This window comes from Arachis ipaensis, chromosome B05 (genome assembly GCF_000816755.2).
Source record: "Arachis ipaensis cultivar K30076 chromosome B05, Araip1.1, whole genome shotgun sequence".
NCBI lineage: Eukaryota > Viridiplantae > Streptophyta > Magnoliopsida > Fabales > Fabaceae > Arachis > Arachis ipaensis.
In genome coordinates this window covers 57,115,233-57,133,498 of record NC_029789.2, presented here as the reverse complement: position 1 = coordinate 57,133,498, position 18,266 = coordinate 57,115,233, and the positions used below count along the sequence as shown (strand labels likewise).

At 37.1% G+C, this 18,266-nt stretch overlaps 2 protein-coding genes and 1 long non-coding RNA gene across 3 annotated transcripts; all 3 read left to right on the top strand.

Annotated features, from left to right (window-relative positions):
• Window positions 4,320-4,818, top strand: LOC110262864. Its single transcript, XR_002347877.1, has 3 exons — window positions 4,320-4,338; window positions 4,432-4,521; window positions 4,609-4,818. It is a non-coding gene; the product is annotated as an uncharacterized LOC110262864 (long non-coding RNA).
• LOC107640621 lies at window positions 6,115-7,690 on the top strand. The gene is made up of 3 exons (XM_016344130.1): window positions 6,115-6,327; window positions 6,408-7,085; window positions 7,130-7,690. The coding sequence occupies exons 1-3, from the start codon at window positions 6,115-6,117 to the stop codon at window positions 7,688-7,690; spliced, it is 1,452 nt and encodes a 483-aa protein (XP_016199616.1).
• On the top strand, window positions 9,267-11,371 carry LOC107640622. The gene is made up of 6 exons (XM_016344132.1): window positions 9,267-9,474; window positions 9,568-9,812; window positions 9,908-10,111; window positions 10,240-10,332; window positions 10,645-11,013; window positions 11,324-11,371. The coding sequence occupies exons 1-6, from the start codon at window positions 9,267-9,269 to the stop codon at window positions 11,369-11,371; spliced, it is 1,167 nt and encodes a 388-aa protein (XP_016199618.1).

Sequence of the window (18,266 nt, the reverse complement as noted above, 5' to 3'; positions counted from 1 at the left end):
TGTATGGCCATCTTATATGCGATGGATTCATAAAAGGTTATAGGCGGTGGTTTAATCATGGGGAATCACTTGTTGCTATGGATGTTGACAGTGACACAGATGAGGAATATAACTGTAATGATAATATTGATGAGTTGTTACGTGATAGATTCAGAGATACTACACAAGTTGATGGCACTACAAGAAAAATACCCATTCAGCCACACTTTTTTTAAGCTACATTTGAAAAACGTAGCCTATTCTATGAATAGGCTACGCTTTTCTCCGTGTTGCCTCTTTATATGAGAAAAGGATACACAATTGTGGCATCATTTAAAAAGTGTAGCCTTAGGTATTTTAGAAATCACTTATAAAGCGTGGCCGTAGGTTAATATCTATAGGTTCACTTTTTGTATCAAAGGAGACGCTTTTAAAAATTAGCCTATTTATTAAGTTTTGGGTGCGTTTTAAAAGTGATGCCTAATGTGTCTAGAACAAAAAATTTGACACTTAATGAATTTTTTCCCTCTTTTCCCTGAAAGCAAAGTCACATGCACACTTAGTGAAATTTTTGTTATTCCCTCCAAAGAACAACGCACCTTCATTCATCCTTGCAACCCTGCCTCGCCTGCACCTACTTCGTACACCCTCGCAACCCTGCCTCCAAAGCTCACCGTCGATCGTCGCCCCCCACTCACTCTCTTCACTCTCGCCATTGACCCTCTCCCTCCAAATCTCACTGATCACCTCCAAAGCGCGACATTCATCCCCTTTCGTAAACCCTCGCAACCCTGCCTCCAAAGCTCACCATCGATCGTCGCCCCCCACTCACTCTCTTAACTCTCGCCATTGACCCTCTCACTGTCGCTCTCGCCATTGACCCTCTCACTCTCACCATTGACCCTCTCATACAAGAAGAAACCCTCTCAATCCCGCCAGTGACCGTCGTCGCCCCCCACTTACCAGTCACCCGCACTCACCACTCTCCACATTGCTCCACCACTGACCGTCGCTCCTCTTCGCCATCTTGCACTGATCGTCACTGCGCCGCCCTCACCATCGTTGCTGCTGCCGCTCTCACCATCGTCATCTCCGTGCTTCTCATCATCATCTTCTCTGTGCTAACATCATTGAATAGGTATGTAGTAATTTCTATTTGGTTTTGAAATTTCAGAGGCTTAAGGTTCCGATTTTAGGGGTTTTAATTTGGGGATTTCAATGTGTGAAATATGGGTTTGTGAACTGTAATTTGATAACATGCATGCTGTTGTTGATGAAGATGTGTGGTATTTTAGGGTTTGTAAACTGTGATTTAATATACAGCTTGTCTATTTTCTCTATATTTTTGTTTGTGAGATTGAATCCAAATGCAGTTAATAATTTTCTCAATGAATAAGTTGGCTTCCGTTTCTCTGTTTTCAGTTTCCCTCACATATACAAGGTTCTCCCTTTGTATCTTGTTTGTAATCAATGAATGAGGTAATTCAGTTTCATATCATCTCTCTCACAAAGTCTTGAAAACTCTTTCTTTCTACACATATTTTGTTATGCTTTTTTATATTGCAGCTCCTTCAACAATGCCTAGTGTCAATAGAGAGCATTGAGATTTCTGACATGTAGCAACTGAAATTTCATGTTAACAGCAATTGTATTTTCTGGTGTCTAAGTTTTTATTCATATATGGCCTTCTTGTTATTTAAATGTTGTCTTTACCCTATTATTTGCATAAGTTTGTCCTTCTTTGCACTTGACAGCAATTCTAAATCAAAGTTTGATGGCAGCAAAAGTTATTTAGGGTAACCCTTTGAAAGTACTACAAAGGGAAGCTTGTTTCCTAAGTTAATATTTTTAGACATTTATCATCTTCTTTGTCTTTTATGCTGCAATTCATATGCTAATTCTTAGAATTCATAGTGAAAGGAGGCCAGTTGAAAGAGAAGCTTACAAACCACTACTCAAACTCTTACAGGCAAATTCATAATGTTTTAGACCTACAAACAGACAAAAAAAATATGGATAAGAATTAGTTAGTTATCTTTATTTATATTATATAGCGGTAGACATTTTTTATTTTTAATAAATTTAAAATTTAAGTTTTTATTTATTTTTGTATAAATAAATTTAGAAAAACATGTTTCTGTTGTGTTTTTAGTGTAAGCAGTAAATCACATATCAGTTAAATTGGGACTAAATGATGTATATATATTTGACAAATTAATGAACTCATCGCCTAAACTTACTCAGATATTTCTTATTTAATGAAATAATCTGAATTCTTCCAAATTATGGGTTCCGCTTAAAGTGATTTTACATTGCACGCTTTTCTCTTGAAGAGAGGAAGCTATATAGCTATTATATTTATTTATTTAGTTTCTTGAACATCTTCCTGTCAAAGTTCTTGAAGATATTAAAATGCAACACTTAGGGATGAGAAATTTTACTGTAAAACAAAACTTCATACTTGTAAAATAAGGCACATCATAATTAAGAGAAAATATTATCTAAAAAAAAGCATGAAGAATCAAACTATGGTTGAGTTTGAATTTATGTGTGGTTCATTTGATGTTTAAATTAGCTTCAACTTCATTTTCTGCTTTTCCAACCCATCACTGTTGCTATGTGTTTTCATTTTGATGTGCAATTAATGTATAGGATCCCAATTTTGATATAAAAACTGAAATGAACACATGATACTCCTCTGTGAGTCCATCTAAAATCGCTTGGATATGATCATCCATCCTCAGGGTAAGAACAATCTAAAGCTAACAAAAAATCAACTAGACTTCTGATCTTGGCCAAATATTCATCTGCAGTTCATTCTTTTTTATTAATCTTATTTGAGACTTCAAACTCTAAATTTTTGTCTTTAAAGAAGTAGTGAACTTTTCATGTAATTTATCACACATTTCATGAAATATAACACAATTGATTACCTTGTTCTTGAAAGTTGGAGTCATCGATGTAAGAGTCCATGTCATCAAAGCAAGATCCTTCAATTTTCACTCTTTATACTTGTCTGATTTTGTAGTTGATGGTTTTCCACCTTTTTTTTTAGCAAATTGAGATAAATTTTTTTCTTTTGAAAAATAATCTCCTAAAGATTGGCTCTGTACAGTGATGAGTATGGTTTTGTGCCATGTACTATAGTTGTTTTCATGCAACAAATCTATGATAACTGGAAGAAAATACTTGGAATCAGAAGAAAAAGTGGGTGTTACTCCTATGGCCATATTGAAAGAACCTTGGCTCATGATACCATGTGAAGATTTGAAAAAGAATCTAAAGAACATGAAGAACAGTAAATGAAGAAGAGAAATTGAGAGAGAATAAATAAAAATACATCAAGTAGCAATATTATTGATTGTGTTTTACATACAAGACTTGCACTCCTATTTATACATTAATAATATGAGTAACTAACAGCTTTGCCTGATATGCAAAATCTATTAGATTCTTAATTGCCTTAACAGTTTTATTAAGTGGTGGAGGAGGGAGTCCGGAGGAGAGAAAGAGAAAGACGATTAGCAGACGAGATGGAGAGAGAGGACGAAGACACGACGCGAGAGAGAAGGAGGCTGTTCCGCCGTGCACTGTCGTCGCTCCTGGGGTCAATTGAAGCCGCCGCCGCTGCTAGAGCTTGCCGTGCTCCTGTCCTCACTTTCGGCTTCTACATTACTTCCTATTCATACTCCCAACCTCTCTCTCTCAAACCTTCATTTCATTCTCATTTCAATTTCAATTTCGATGTCTCTGCAGGCGTTTCATCGGTGCCGTTTTTTATGCCAAGGGTGCGGATGCAATTCTCTCCTTTGAAAAGTTCTGCTGCAATCTCCCTAGATCTCTTCTTCAGGTTCCGGTTTCTATTTGGATTAGACTATGTGCTTTTGTGTCTTAATTGTGATTAGACTATGTGTCTTGATCAAATTGCTGAGGATTGTTTCCTCCAGATTTAGGTGCTCCAATGAATATCTATAGTTTTTGTTTCATGATTTGTTAGTTTGTTTGTGAATATTTGAAATTTGGAATGCTCTGGCTGAGTTGATATTGTTGCTGATTTTGAACCTAAACTTTGGCTTTTGTTGTTGCATTTTCATTTGAATTTCTGAATATATTATAATCAGTTCATATATACAAAATCCACCAATATCATGGTTTTACAGATTGACAAAGAGCTTCTTCAGGATGTGGTTAATATGGGATTTGACAGAAATCAATTGGTTGAATCTTTATGCAACAGGATCCAAAATGAGGTCTGTGCCCTTCATTTTCTCCTTTCGTGTCTTCTTGATTGTCTCTTATTATTATCTATATATTTCTGGGTATATTGGGTATCTTTAAACAAACCTGAGAGAAGTCAAGGTGTCTTATTTTGCCGATCCTTCTGAAACCTTATTTGCCATATGGCTTTTTATTTTCTGTTTATAACTTACTTCAATTTCTCTTGGTTTACAGTAACTAAGAAAAATGAACCACCCAAATATTGTGAAGCTAAAGGAAGTTATTCGAGAAAGTGACATTCTGTACTTTATTTTTGAGTACATGGTGGGTGGCCAGTTCTTCATTAGATGTGGTCTGTATCATCTTGTGCAAAGTCTAGTAATTGAAGTTTCAATTTTTTGGGTGATTTAGGAATGCAACCTGTACCAACTTATGAAAGACAGGGAGAAGATGTCTTCTGAGGGTGAAGTTAGGAATTGGTGTATTCAAGTTTTCCAAGGTCTTGCTTATATGCACCAGCGGGGATACTTCCACCGTGATCTGAAGCCTGGTACGTTTATCATTGCATCCGAATCCTTTGTTAAATGTGCTATATGATAAAATAGAGAACATGCTTTTTGAGTATGTTAGCTTTTTTTTTTTCAAACTTCTCAAGAATTACCTAGCTTTTTCTATCAATTATGAATCATTTATGTTGACATTTTAATGAAGTTGTTATTGTGCAGCAAATGGAGATTTATACTATGGTCTATTCTGATTTAGGTATGTTTAATGACTTCTCAGCTTTCCGAGGCAAAAAAACGAGAGCGGACCTTTACGAATAGAGGACGCTGGAATCAGTTGCGCTCAATGGGAGAAGCCAAGAATTTGCTTTAATATATATTCAATTCAGTCGCAGATGTTAGGTGCTCTATTTGACATCAATTTGTTTTTTTCTCTTCTATCAGAAGATTAATAACTTTTATTAGAAGATACTCATGTAGGATATAATATTTTGGTTTTCTATAGTTTATTAGTAGTAAATTCTAAGTGGTCTAATGTATATTTTGATATGGGTATGTTTAATTTAGTGTGAGATGTATGAATACTCATTTATGGTCATCCCAATATTTTTAGTTCATTATAATATATTTTGTTAAAGGATAATTTTATTATTTAAAGAATATTCTATGGTATTATTATGTATTTATTTTTATTTTATAATTTTACGTAGCCTTTGGTTCTGGACAGCATCACTTGAAAAGCGTAGCCTATTCCCAAACGCCAAAAGTGTAGTCCTTGGTGCAGAAAAGCGTAGCCTTTGAGAATAGGCAACGGCCGAATAGAAATCATCCCAAAAAGCGTAGCCGTAGCCTAAAAAGCGTAGCCGTAGCCTAAGGCATCATTTTTTTTTCACTTTTGGCTACACTTTTCAAATGTACCTGAATGGGTGTTTTTCTTGTAGTGTGGACATAACATGGGGCCTAACGAAGGTGCAAAAGAATTTTATAAATTGGTAGACGAGGCAAGCCAAGAACTATACCCTGGATGTAAAGGTTTCACAAGATTATCCTTCACCATTCGTCTTTACTTGTTAAAATGCTTGCACGGTTGGAGTAATGCGTCGTTCATTTCTCTCTTAGAATTATTGAAAGAAGGAATGCCACATTTGAATATTCCTACTTCTTTTGATAAAACGAAGAATATGGTGAAGAATTTAGGTCTTGACTAGCAAAAGATCGATGCATGTCCCAATGATTGCATGAACGGGCATGAGAATGACTCATCTTGCCATGTCTGTGGAACATCCCGTTATATTGAGCATCATATAGAAGAGGATGATGCTACCTCATTTAAAAAGCCTCGTAAAGTTGCTTTAAAAACTCTAAGGCATTTCCCCCGATTCCCAGACTTCAAAGGCTTTTTATGTGCACAAGGATGGTTGAAGCTATGTCTTGGCATCATAATGAACGTGTTAAAGATGGGTCGTTAAGGCATCCTGCTGATGGTGAATCTTGGAAAGCATTTGACAGTCGACATGAAGATTTTTCAAAGGAGCCTCATAATGTGAGACTTGGCTTAGCAATCGACGGATTCAATCTGTTTCAAACTTTGAGTAGTACACATAGTACATGGCCTATTGTTCTGATGGTGTATAAGCTACCCCCTAGGATGAGCATGAAGCCTGATTATTTTATGCTCTCTTTACTCATTCTAGCTCACAATCATAGGGAAATAATATTGATGTCTTTCTTCAACCACTAATTGAAGAATTAAAAGAATTGTGGGAGTTAGGTGTCGAAACATATGATTCCAAAGAGAACAAAACATTCAACATGAGAGCATGTCTTTTATGGATAATTAACAACTTCCCTACGTATGCTATGTTATCTGGGTGGAGTACAAAGGGAAAATTGGCTTGTCCATGTTGTAATGATGAGACTTCTTCTATATATCTGAAACATAGCCACAAGACTATTTATATGGATCATCGAATGTTTTTACCCATGAACCATCCATGGAGACATAATAAAAGATCTTTCAATGGGAAAACTGAACTTAGGGCTCCACCGCAGTTGTTAGACAGAACAACTGTATTTTATATATTGCAAGGGATAGATAATTCTTTTGGGAAGAAGCAAAGGAGATCAAAGAATGGCATTTTAAATTGGAAAAAATGGTCAGTCTTTTTTGATTTACCATATTGGAAGTTCAACATGTTTAGACACAACCTTAATGTCATGCACATAGAGAAGAATATAGTTGATAGCATAATTGGAACGCTTTTGGATATTTTTGGAAAGACAAAAGATCATGCAGCTGCGCGTTTTGACCTTAAAGACATGGGTATCAGGAAAAACCTTCAACCAAGATATATGAGTGATGGTAAAAGAACTAAGTTAGCAAAGGTATGCTTCTCAATAACTGCAGCAGAGAAAACAATCTTTTGTAGTGTGTTAAAAAAGGGGCAAAATTACCAGACGGCAGCGCTTCCAATATCGCTCGATGTGTGCAGCAAACAGAAAAGAAGATTTCTTGTTACAAGACCCATGATGCTCATTTCATGTTACATTACTTGTTGCAAGTACCGATCAAGAGCATACTCCCTGACCATGTTGCCATGGCTTTAGTTCGATTATGTTCATTTTTTCGCCGGATATGTCAGAAGGTAATTAGCATGGATGAGGTAGTTAACTTAGAAGCTGAGATTGTTAAGACATTATGCCGATTGGAGAGGATTTTTCCTCCAAGCTTTTTTGACATAATGGTGCACTTGCTTATCCATTTGGCAATTGAATTGAGGTTAGGTGGTCCAGTTCAATATCGTTGGATGTACCCTGTTGAACGACATATGTGCACACTAAAATCGTACGTTCGTAACAGAAGTCATCCAGAAGGATCTATTGCTGAAGGATATTTGGCGAATGAGTGTATTAATTTTTACTCAAGATATTTGAATGAAGATGTCCAGACAAGATTAAACAGAGTCCCTCGAAACAATGATGAGCTGTGAACTCCAAGTTTGTTTCCAAGCAAAGGATGTCCTTTGGGTGGAAAAATGGGAGATTTGTTCATGTTAGATGAAAAATCAGAAATACAAGGTCATGCATACATCCTAAACAATTGCGATAAGATCGAAGTCTACATGAGGTATTTTGTTTGATTCATTGTTATTTTGTAGACCTCAATCATAACATTTTACCCTACTAACAAATAAGAATATGATTATTTGATCTTTATAGAGCATGAGGAGGGAGTAAATGATAACAACCCACTAAGAACAAAGTAGGAGAAAGCCAAAGACCATAGTCAACAGTTCTCAGAATGGTTTAAAACTCGTGCCATGAAAAAGGATGTGCCTGGTTGGGCAAAAGGGTTGGCTAGGGGTCCAAATAGAGTTGCAAAAAGATTTTCAGGTTATGTTATCAATGGGTATTGGTTCCATACATGGCACCATGATACGAGACGTAAAACCCAAAATAGTGGTGTCACATTGGAGGCATTGACTCCTAGTTTTGCTACTGTGAAAGATAAGAACCCAATTGAAGCAAAAGTAACCTACTATGGTAGAATAGTTGATATATTTGAATTAGATTATTATGGTCAATTTAAGGTAATCCTGTTTAAGTGTGAGTGGTATGCAGTTGCAAAAGACAACTTTGGTCTCTCATATGTGTATTTCAGTAAAAAATGCTAACATGAAGAACCATTTGTGCTAGCATCCCAAGTAAACCAATGCTTTTATGTGCAAGACCCATATGTGAGTGACAAATACTATGTTATGAAAATAATTCCAAGAGATTTATTTAGGATAAGTGATGACCTTGAGTCTGATTCCCCCATAATATATGCAAGGGAGCCATGTGAACCTGAAGTGATTCCCAGTCTCCCAAATGATAATGGTGAAGTTGATCTAGTAAGGAATGATCTACGAGCAACCATTATAGATGTGGCTCCAAATATGTTTGCCAAACAACGTGGTGAGGAAGATGAGGAAAGAAAATACGAGTACATGGAGGACTCTGATTCTGAAACATCTTGACATGTTTTCAAGTAATGCTGTTTTGGTAGAATTCTAAATGTCTCATTTGTTTTAGTTATTTTGCTTATTTAATTACTCGCTTATGTTGATTATGTTCATTTAATTATTCATAAAATAACATTTTTTTTCATTGCAACTCTTTTGTGTATGCAGAATGGAGAAAGGAGAGATCGCTAAAAGAAAATGGATAAGTACCTTAGCACAAAAAATGAAAGAAAAAAGTCCAAAAAAAAAGAATTCCTTTGAGGTTACACAAGTGAGGTCAAGTGCTGAATTGCTACAATAATACAATATTAAAAGAGAAAAGATCATGGCTGAAAATAAGAAGGCTAGCTTCCAAGCTCAAGACCCAAAAGATCAAACAAGAAACCAACCCATCACAATCGTGGAAGATGCCATTGAAGAGCAAGCTAGGACTCCAAAGAAGAAAAAGAAGGTCCAACCAATGTCACTTTTTCAATAATATGAACATAATGGGAACGGGACAATGTAAAAAGCTGAAAAGTCCTCCAAAACTGGGAATCAAAGGACTGTTGAAGCTGATACAATGGAACAAATTGATTTAAGTTCTGATGATGAGGGAGAAGATACAAGCGAGCTAACTGTAAGTTCAACGAAAAAAGGAATGAGTCTTGACATGTATTTTAAGGTACATGGGATAAATTTGGAAGATGAAGAACATGAGGAAGATGAGGAAGATGAGCTTGATGATGCTGTAAATGATGGGGGTAATGGAGGACAAGCTAGTAATGAAGGTGCTTTTCTTGTTTTACCTTACTGTCAAAATATAGCTTGTATTACTTCTATGTTGATTTGAGTTAAAATTCTGTTATTTTAATCGGACTTAGGCACAATAAAGAAGAAAACTCGTGGAAAGACTATGTGCAAAAATCTTCATGCCACTGATTTTAATGATCGACGGGAGGTGGAATTTTTTGGAGGGCAGCCTATAGGTCCAACCAAGGAGGTTGTATCTAACCTCAACCAACCCTTGGGCACAACAGTTAAAAATCCTCGTTTTGTGACTTTGCTATATACTAGTTGGCATGGTGTGCCTAAAAACCTCAAAGAGGACATGTGGGAGTATGCCAATGTATGTAAATATAGAATTATAGATAATTTTTTTAAAATTTATTTGTTACCTTATTTATGCTAACCTTTGACATTCTAATTTGTTGTCTTGTTTAGCAAAAATTCATTCTTCCAATAACTTCAAAGCCGTGGGTAATGAACGGATTTTGTCATGCATGGAAAAAATACAAAGGCAAAATAAAAAAGGAAAATTTCTTGAAGTACAACATAAAGAAAGAAATGATAAAGAACCAACCGTTAGAGATCCCTGGGGTTCAATTTCGCAAACTAATTCGGTATTGGAGTCTTCCGACTGTTAAGGTAATATTGTCTTTTAGTTCTTTATGTGATTAAACTTGGTGTTTTGGAAAAAGGTAGTGTGATTTTGAAAAAACAAGAAAACATGTTTATTAAGAATAATAACATCTCTTTTTCATGTTTATATTTAGGCTGTGTCTACTAAGAATGCTGAAAATAGGTCAAAGCAAACATGTCCTCACCGGATGGGTTCCACAAATTTTGGAATAGTGTGCAAGTATCTGGTAATATAACTTTTTTTTTGTGATTTCTCATTTATATTCAGGTTGTAGTTTTCTAGTTAGTATGCTTCATGTAAATTTTTCTATATGTACCTAGCGCGACTCTAAAGAGAACAGTGAAGAACCATCAAGAGTTGAAGTTTTCATAGCAACTCGCACAAGTAAAAAAGAAAAAGCAATTGATACTAAAACGCAAAGCACAATTGTGAGTTGTTTGTATTTGTATTTGGATTTGTACAATATAAATTCTATAGTGATTTCTATTAATATTGAGTTAATGCGACTTTGTATTTTATTGCTCCTCACTTTTGACAGGCTGAACTTCAAACCCGCATAGAGGCAGGGGAAAATGATGAGGATGCATTTGTAGGAGTGCTAGGAAAGGACCAACCAGGTCGAGTTTGTTGTTATGGGGCTTCGATTACAAGAAGCTCTCTTAAAAAGGATGAGGAGATTCGACAAGTCAAAGTTGAATACAACAACAAGGTTGAATCATTAGAGAAGAAGATGGACGGTGTATGTAGTTTATTAAAGGTATTGGTACACCAAGTCAACCCTGGAATGATTCAGGAAGACGTAGCAGCCTTAGTACAAGCTACCCAAAATTCTCCTTTGGATGCCTCAAGTAGCAGACCGAGAAATACTCTTCGCTCCTCCGAATCAACTCATATTCCACCCAAAGATGTAAGTCACTATCTTTGGATATTCGATATATTTCCATTCAAAGTATTTGATATTGTTGTTGTTGATTTTGGACATTTGATAGTGAGATAAAAGATTATAAATGGTGCTAATGGTATTGATTTGGAATCTGAATTCAAAGTTGTTGAATTTTTAGTAGTGTTTTGTTTTGTATCTAGTGTGGCATTGAATCTCAATTTTGGAACACGAGAAATCTTTGAATATTTGCACTTTTTCCTAATCAAATTGGAAAAAGAAAAGAAAAAAAATCATAATTGAATTTTAATGGTTTTGTTTGTTTTGATTTTTGCAGACTCCAGAAGGAATTAATGGCTCTCATGGTATATCTCATTTTGCTTGATTTATTTATTAGGGATCGGTTATAGAATTGATCCATATGCAATTTGTATTGATTCTCCAGTTGCTACTATAAACTTATGGTGCAAGCATGTGACTGCAGGTGCAGTATAGGGCTACAAGAATGGTTAATTTGGTTGTGAAATATATTAGGAGTTAGGGTGATACATGCCATTGTTGAGAAACATGTGACAGTTGCAGAAAAAAAAAAGGGGGGGGGGGGGGGGGCAGTTTGATTGTTAGCTTCCTATATTAGTAGCCTTTCCCCTATTTTGAAAACATTAAGAACAAAAAAGTATAGTGGCTTGAAAGATGCTGGAAGATTGATGTTTTAGAAGTAATAGTAAACTTTCGTTGCAAGTATAGTTACTAAACCAAGCAATCAACCTTTCTTACAAACGTTTTGGTTGTCACAAGTACAAACCCCTAAATAAATTGGTAACCAAAGTATTTAAACCTCGGGTCATCTTCTCATGGAACTGCAGGGAAGTATGTTCTTATTATTGGTTATGAAGATTGTAAATTGGGGTTGTGACGATGAGGAACAAGTAATTTAAATTGTAATTAAAATAAGTGAAAGACTGTATGGTAAATAAACAACTGTAAAATAAACTTTTGGCAAGGTATGAGAAATTAGAAGTCCTGTCCTAGTTACGCTTATCAATGATGATGAAAGTTGAATCTTGATTCTACTCAGTTAGTCTTTACTTAAAGTAAAGAAAAGTCAAGTGACTAATTAGTTAGATCCTCAAATCCTAGTTAATCCCTAAGGAAAGATTGGGATTATTGAAGTTCAATTCAATTAGCAAAGATAACAATTATCAATCATATTTGAGTTTGATAACTCCTGAGTTACTGATTTCTTAACCAAGACCAAAAGAGAAAGGTAAATCTACCAGAATAAAAATGTCTTCAGATGGAAAGCAATAGCGATATAAATAAAAGAAACAATTGTAAACTGAAATAACTCAAGTAACATTAATTCAAAAGAGTAATCTGTAACATAGAAGAATTCATAAATTAAATTGAAAAGATAAATAAAAAGGAATGTTGAACCTAATAGAAAGAGATAATCCTGAAAGCGAATAAAATCCTAAATCTAAATCCTAAAAGAGAGAGGAGAGAGCCTCTCCCTCAAAACTGCATCTAAATCATGAATACTAACTAATTGGAGACTCTCCCTAAATTAATGCATTCCCCCACTTCATAACCTCTGATCTGTGCCTTCTGAACTTGGATTTGGGCCAAAAAGGGCTTCAGAAATCGCTGGGAGCATTTTCTGTAATTTCTGGTGTGTAGCCTTTGTCACGCGGCCGCGTGGGTCACGCGGCCGCGTGGGTCACGCGGTCGTGCCAATTGGAGTTTTCCTTGTCGCGCGGTCGCGTCAGTCATGCGTACGCGTCATATGCATTTCGCTTAAGGCGCGCGATCGCGTCAAGCACGCGGTCGCGTCGCTGTTAATTCGCGCTGGCATTTGGCCGCGTTGTCCATGTGATCGTGTCGCTACCTGTTTCTTCAAAAACTCCATTTTATGCTTTTCTTCCAATTTTGTATGTTTTCTTTCCATCCTTTAAGTCATTCCTGCCCTAGAAGATCTGAAATTACTCAACACACGAATCACAACATCGAATGGTAATAAAGGGAAATTAAAATAATTACTTTTAAAGCATAGGAAACATGTTTTTCACATACATGACATAATAAGGAAGGGAAAGTAAAACCATGCAATTAATTTGAATAAGTGGGTGAAGGATTGAATAAATCACTCAAATTAGGCACAGAATATATCATAAAATATGGGTTTATCAACCTCCCCACACTTAAACAATAGCATGTCCTCATGCTAAATCCAAGATAAGGAGTAAGGTAAGGTTGAAGTGGTGGAATCTCATGCAATGCAATCTATTCTAGATGCAACTACCTAAATGCATCATGCAATTCTAATTATTTTTATTCACTTGTATATAAAGCTCATATGTAGTTGAATTAATTCACATTTCTCAAGGAATCATATATATTGCCAGACCTCAGATAATGATAAAGCACTTTTACAATTGAGATGGGAAAAAAATATTTTATAAACTTGCAAGACAATTAATAATTCAAGCAGACATATATGTTAATGAGCTATTGAACCCTCACTGGATTTTGTGTTTACTCTCTAGTCACTCAGTGTTTATTGGGTTAATCACTCTATTCTTCTTTTTATCCTTACTTTCTATAACTTTGTTCTTCATCTAACCAATCAACAATTATAGAATATAGGCATACAAAAGTCATGAGGTCTTTAGTTAAGGTTGTAATGAGGGCCAAGGTAAAGGTAAGGGTATATGTATAAGGCTAAGTGAGCTAATTAAGCGAATCCTTGATTAGTCTAAGATCTCACCTAACATACATAACTTGTAAAGCAAAGCTTCTTTACCTATTTTCTCATATTTTTCCCACTTTTGATGTTACATGCTCATGCATTAGTTTTAATTTTGTCCTATGTGCATTGCTTTATTTTGCATTTTTTTGAAAGGTAAGTGGGTTAGGAATGAAAAAGAGGTTAGGTAGTGAAAATTAGTGAATTAGTAGAAAGTGGATTAGAGTAAGTGGCATGAAGAGCATTTCCTAAATAACGAGAATTCACAAATTAAACCAACAGATAAATCAAATTCAAACAAGGAAGTTAAGGATGAATCAAATGAATATAGCAAAGAGTGGAATTGAATCATCCAAAATGCAATTTATAAACCAGGAAATGAAAAAGAATAAGGAAGCTTGCCCTGTCATTCAAGAATTGGTTTGGTAAAAGCTGAGTAAAGCAGAGTGCAAGTTTGTCAAATCCAAAACAGGAATGAAAATCAAAATAATTTACAGAAATTTGGGCAGCATCCCGGCTAAAATTGGATGTTCCTAGAAAATAAATAGCAATCAGAATAGCTCATATGAATTAAAATATAGCTGCAATGACATAAAGGGAATAAGAACATGGAAAAGCAGTGTAAAAAGCAGCATGAACAAGAAATTACAGCATATGAACAATATTAACAACACAGCAATAGCAAAATTGTGAAAATTAGAAAACAAGAAACATGAACAGCGCAATTAAATAGGCCTAAATCCACTAACCACATCCTAAGCTACCTAACAACCTAGAATCCACTACAACATGCATATCTAACTAGCCTAATGATGAACACAAATAGAAAAATAGGAAATTAACGATAAAAGGGAAGAATGGTGGCGTTCAGCAGAACCTGGAACGCGTAGGAATGAAAGTGGGGCAGAGAGGTGGCTGGGGGTGGTGGCTGTGGTGGCTGATGTGGCGGTTGAGGGTGGTATGGTGGCGGTGAGGGCTTGCGGAGGCAGGGGAGGTTTGGGGTAGGGTAATGTGGGTAGGGGAAAGGGAAGGAAGGGGGTGTGGGTGGTGGTGGGAGGTGCGGTAGTGACGGCGGCGCGGTGAGGCACGCGGTCGCGTGGCTGGGGTGAAATGGCGGTCGACGCGATCGCGTGGAATGGGTAAATTATGAATGACGCGGTCGTGTGAGGCATGCGACCGCGTCGCTGGAAATTGTGCTAAACGCCTAATTCCAGCATCGTTTCAACGCAACTCTCTGTCTCCTCTAGGGTGGTGGTGCAATCCATGCGACGCGATCGTGTCGCTCACGCTGTCGCGTGGGATTGGTGTTGTGCAAGTGACGCGATCGCGTCAGGGACGCGACTGCGTGGGTTGTTTTGTGCGAAATGCACAATGGCCGCACGATTCCAGTCTAACTCTCTAGACGTTGGGGATTTACGCCCATCTCCAGATCCCGCGGCCGCGTGAATGACGCGGACGCGTGGGTAGTGTTTTTCGTAAGTGACGCGATCGCATGAGTCATGCGGTCGCGTCGCGCACCCCCTTTTTTTTTTATGCAGGTATGCAACTATGCAGCATGCAATGCGAATGAATAATATTCATGTTCAATTGAAAAGGAAATAAAAGAAATAAAAATAAATAACACGAAATAAAACTGAAAAAGAAACGACCATACCATGGTGGGTTGTCTCCCACCAAGCACTTTTAGTTAAAGTCCTTAAGTTGGACATTGGATGAGCTTCCTGTTATGATGGCTTGCACTTAAATTCATCCAGAAATCTCCACCAACCTTTGGAATGCCAATAGCCTCCGGGGTCCCAAATTAGTCATGTGAAGCTTCTGAGCATCTTCAAACATATTCTCAGGCTCCCGGGCTGACGAATGTCAGAATAGATTCTAGGATCCCAAACCTTGCTTTTAAATCCGCCTTCGTCTTGATCTATATTTTTCCATCCGGACGGTTTAGAAAGTAAATTTTTACCAAGGTGACCAAACGTTTTCCGAGATCCATCGATAGATCATGATGCCAATCCGCACACTTTAAGTTGAAGCGTAGAACCTTATTGAACCTTGTGCACCAGCTCTGAGTACGAGCCTTTTCCCTCTTACTCTTAAAGCCGTAGAGAGCTCTAAGCTGGCCATCTGTTTCAAGCAAACCATATTCAAGCGGAAAAGTAAAGATAAAGGTTAAGGATTGTACCCACTTGAAGCTTGTATTAGGTGGTAATGGCCTTGGGATAGGTGTTTTCAGTGGTTCTGTGAGTTCTACTCCCTTGTGCTCTTCTGTGAATTTCTTCACTTCCTTGCAGACTTCTTCAATTGCATCCATGTCCTGATCAAAGCCTTCTATGTCTTCCTCGTCACTTAAGTCATAAATGGGAGGTTGAGAGAAATCTACCTCCGTATCATCTTTGCATTCACTTGGGGAAGATTCTGCGATCTCAGAGAGTTCACTTGCTGGTGCAAGTTCACTACTGGGAGAACTTGACTTGAGATCATCATCATCAAGGAAACTTGCTTCTTGGATTATTCTGTCCAGTTCTTCATAAAAGACTTGCCTTGGGGGCTGTGTACTATCCTCCTCAGCATCAATTGTAACGTCCTTGACAGAATTCTCCACAACTCTGGATTCCCATGGAGGCTCAGCGTCTCCTAGGTCTTCAACCAACTCTTCTACTTGTGTAATGATAGCTTCCTCTGCTTGTTCCAGTATGAAGTCATGCCCTGTTCTATCCACTGGAGTTTCTAGTATCTCCTTCATGCTACGCTCATCATTAGATTGTCCACACAGAGTTGTGGGAGGTCCTTGAATGTTCGAACGTCTAGAAGATAATTGACTTATTGCTTGCTCCAGTTGATAAAGGGTTGTTTGAAGTTGATCTACTATTTCCTTGAGGCGAACCTCTGATTCTCGGGGTGCTGGATTTGGATGCGGTACATTGGGAAGTGGTGGTGTTTGGGAGTAATTGGATTGGAATTGGGGTAAATGAGGATCGTATGGTGGCGAATGGTGAAAAGAAGCTTGTGAGTGTGGTGGTTCGAAGTTATGTTGAGAGGATGGCCTATAAGCACAGGGTGGGACTTGTTGGTAACTACAAGGTTGTCCACCATGTCTATTTGCTTCGTATGCATTGTAGAATGGTCTTTGTCCATGATATCTTGGAGGGTGTTGTTGCCTAAAGGGTTGATCAGATCCTCTTGGCTCCATCCATCATTGATTGCTCTGACCTTGATGTATGTTCCTGTTATAACTTTCACTCCTTTCAACAATATTAGAACCAAACTCGAAGCGAGAGGGGTGAGAATTCATAGTAGCTAATGGAAGTAAAAAGGGAAAATAAAGACAAATAAACAGTTAAAAGAAAAATATTTACAATAACCAACAATAAGGCACACAATTGCAGTTCCCCGGCAACGGCGCCATTTTGAAAGATGCTGGAAGATTGATGGTTTAGAAGTTATAGTAAACTCTCGTTGCAAGTATAGTTACTAAACCAAGCAATCAACCTTTTTTACAAACGTTTTGGTTGTCACAAGTACAAACCCCTAAATAAATTGGTGACCAAAGTATTTAAACCTCGGGTCGTCTTCTCAAGGAACTGCAGGGAAGTATGTTCTTATTATTGGTTATGAAGATTGTAAATTGGGGTTGTGAAGATGAGGAACAAGTAATTTAAATTGTAATTAAAATAAGTGAAAGACTGTAAGGTAAATAAACAACTGTAAAATAAACTTTTGGCAAGGTATGAGAAATTAGAAGTACTATCCTAGTTACCCTTATCAATGATGATGAAAGTTGAATCTTAATTCCACTCAGTTAGTCTTTACTTAAAGTGAAGAAAAGTCAAGCGACTAATTAGTTGGATCCTTAAATCCTATTTAATCCCTAAGGAAAGATTAGGATTATTGAAGTTCAATTCAATTAGCAAAGATAACAATTATCAATCATATTTGAGTTTCATAACTCCTGAGTTACTGATTTCTTAACCAAGACCAAAAGAGAAAAGTAAATCTACCGGAATAAAAATGTCTTTAGATGGAAAGCAACAGTGATATAAATAAAAGAAACAATTGTAAACTGAAATACCTCAAATAACATTAATTCAAAAGAGTAATTTGTAACATAGAAGAATTCATAAATTAAATTGAAAAGATAAATAAAAAGGAATGTTGAACCTGATAGAAAGAGATAATCCTGAAAGCGAATAAAATCCTAAATATAAATCCTAAAAGAGAGAGGAGAGAGCCTCTCCCTCAAAACTGCATCTAAATCATGAATACTAACAAATTGGAGACTCTCCCTGAATGAATGCATTCCCCCACTTCATAACCTCTGATCTGTGCCTTCTGGACTTAGATTTGAGCCAAAAAGGGCTTCAGAAATCGCTGGGAGCATTTTCCGTAATTTCTGGTGCGTGGCCTCTGTCACGCAGCCGCGTGGGTCACGCGGTCGCGCCAATTGGAGTTTTCCTTGTCACGTGGTCGCGTCGGTCATGCGTCCGCGTCAAGCACGCGGTCGCGTCGCTGTTAATTCGCGCTGGCATGCGGCCGCGTC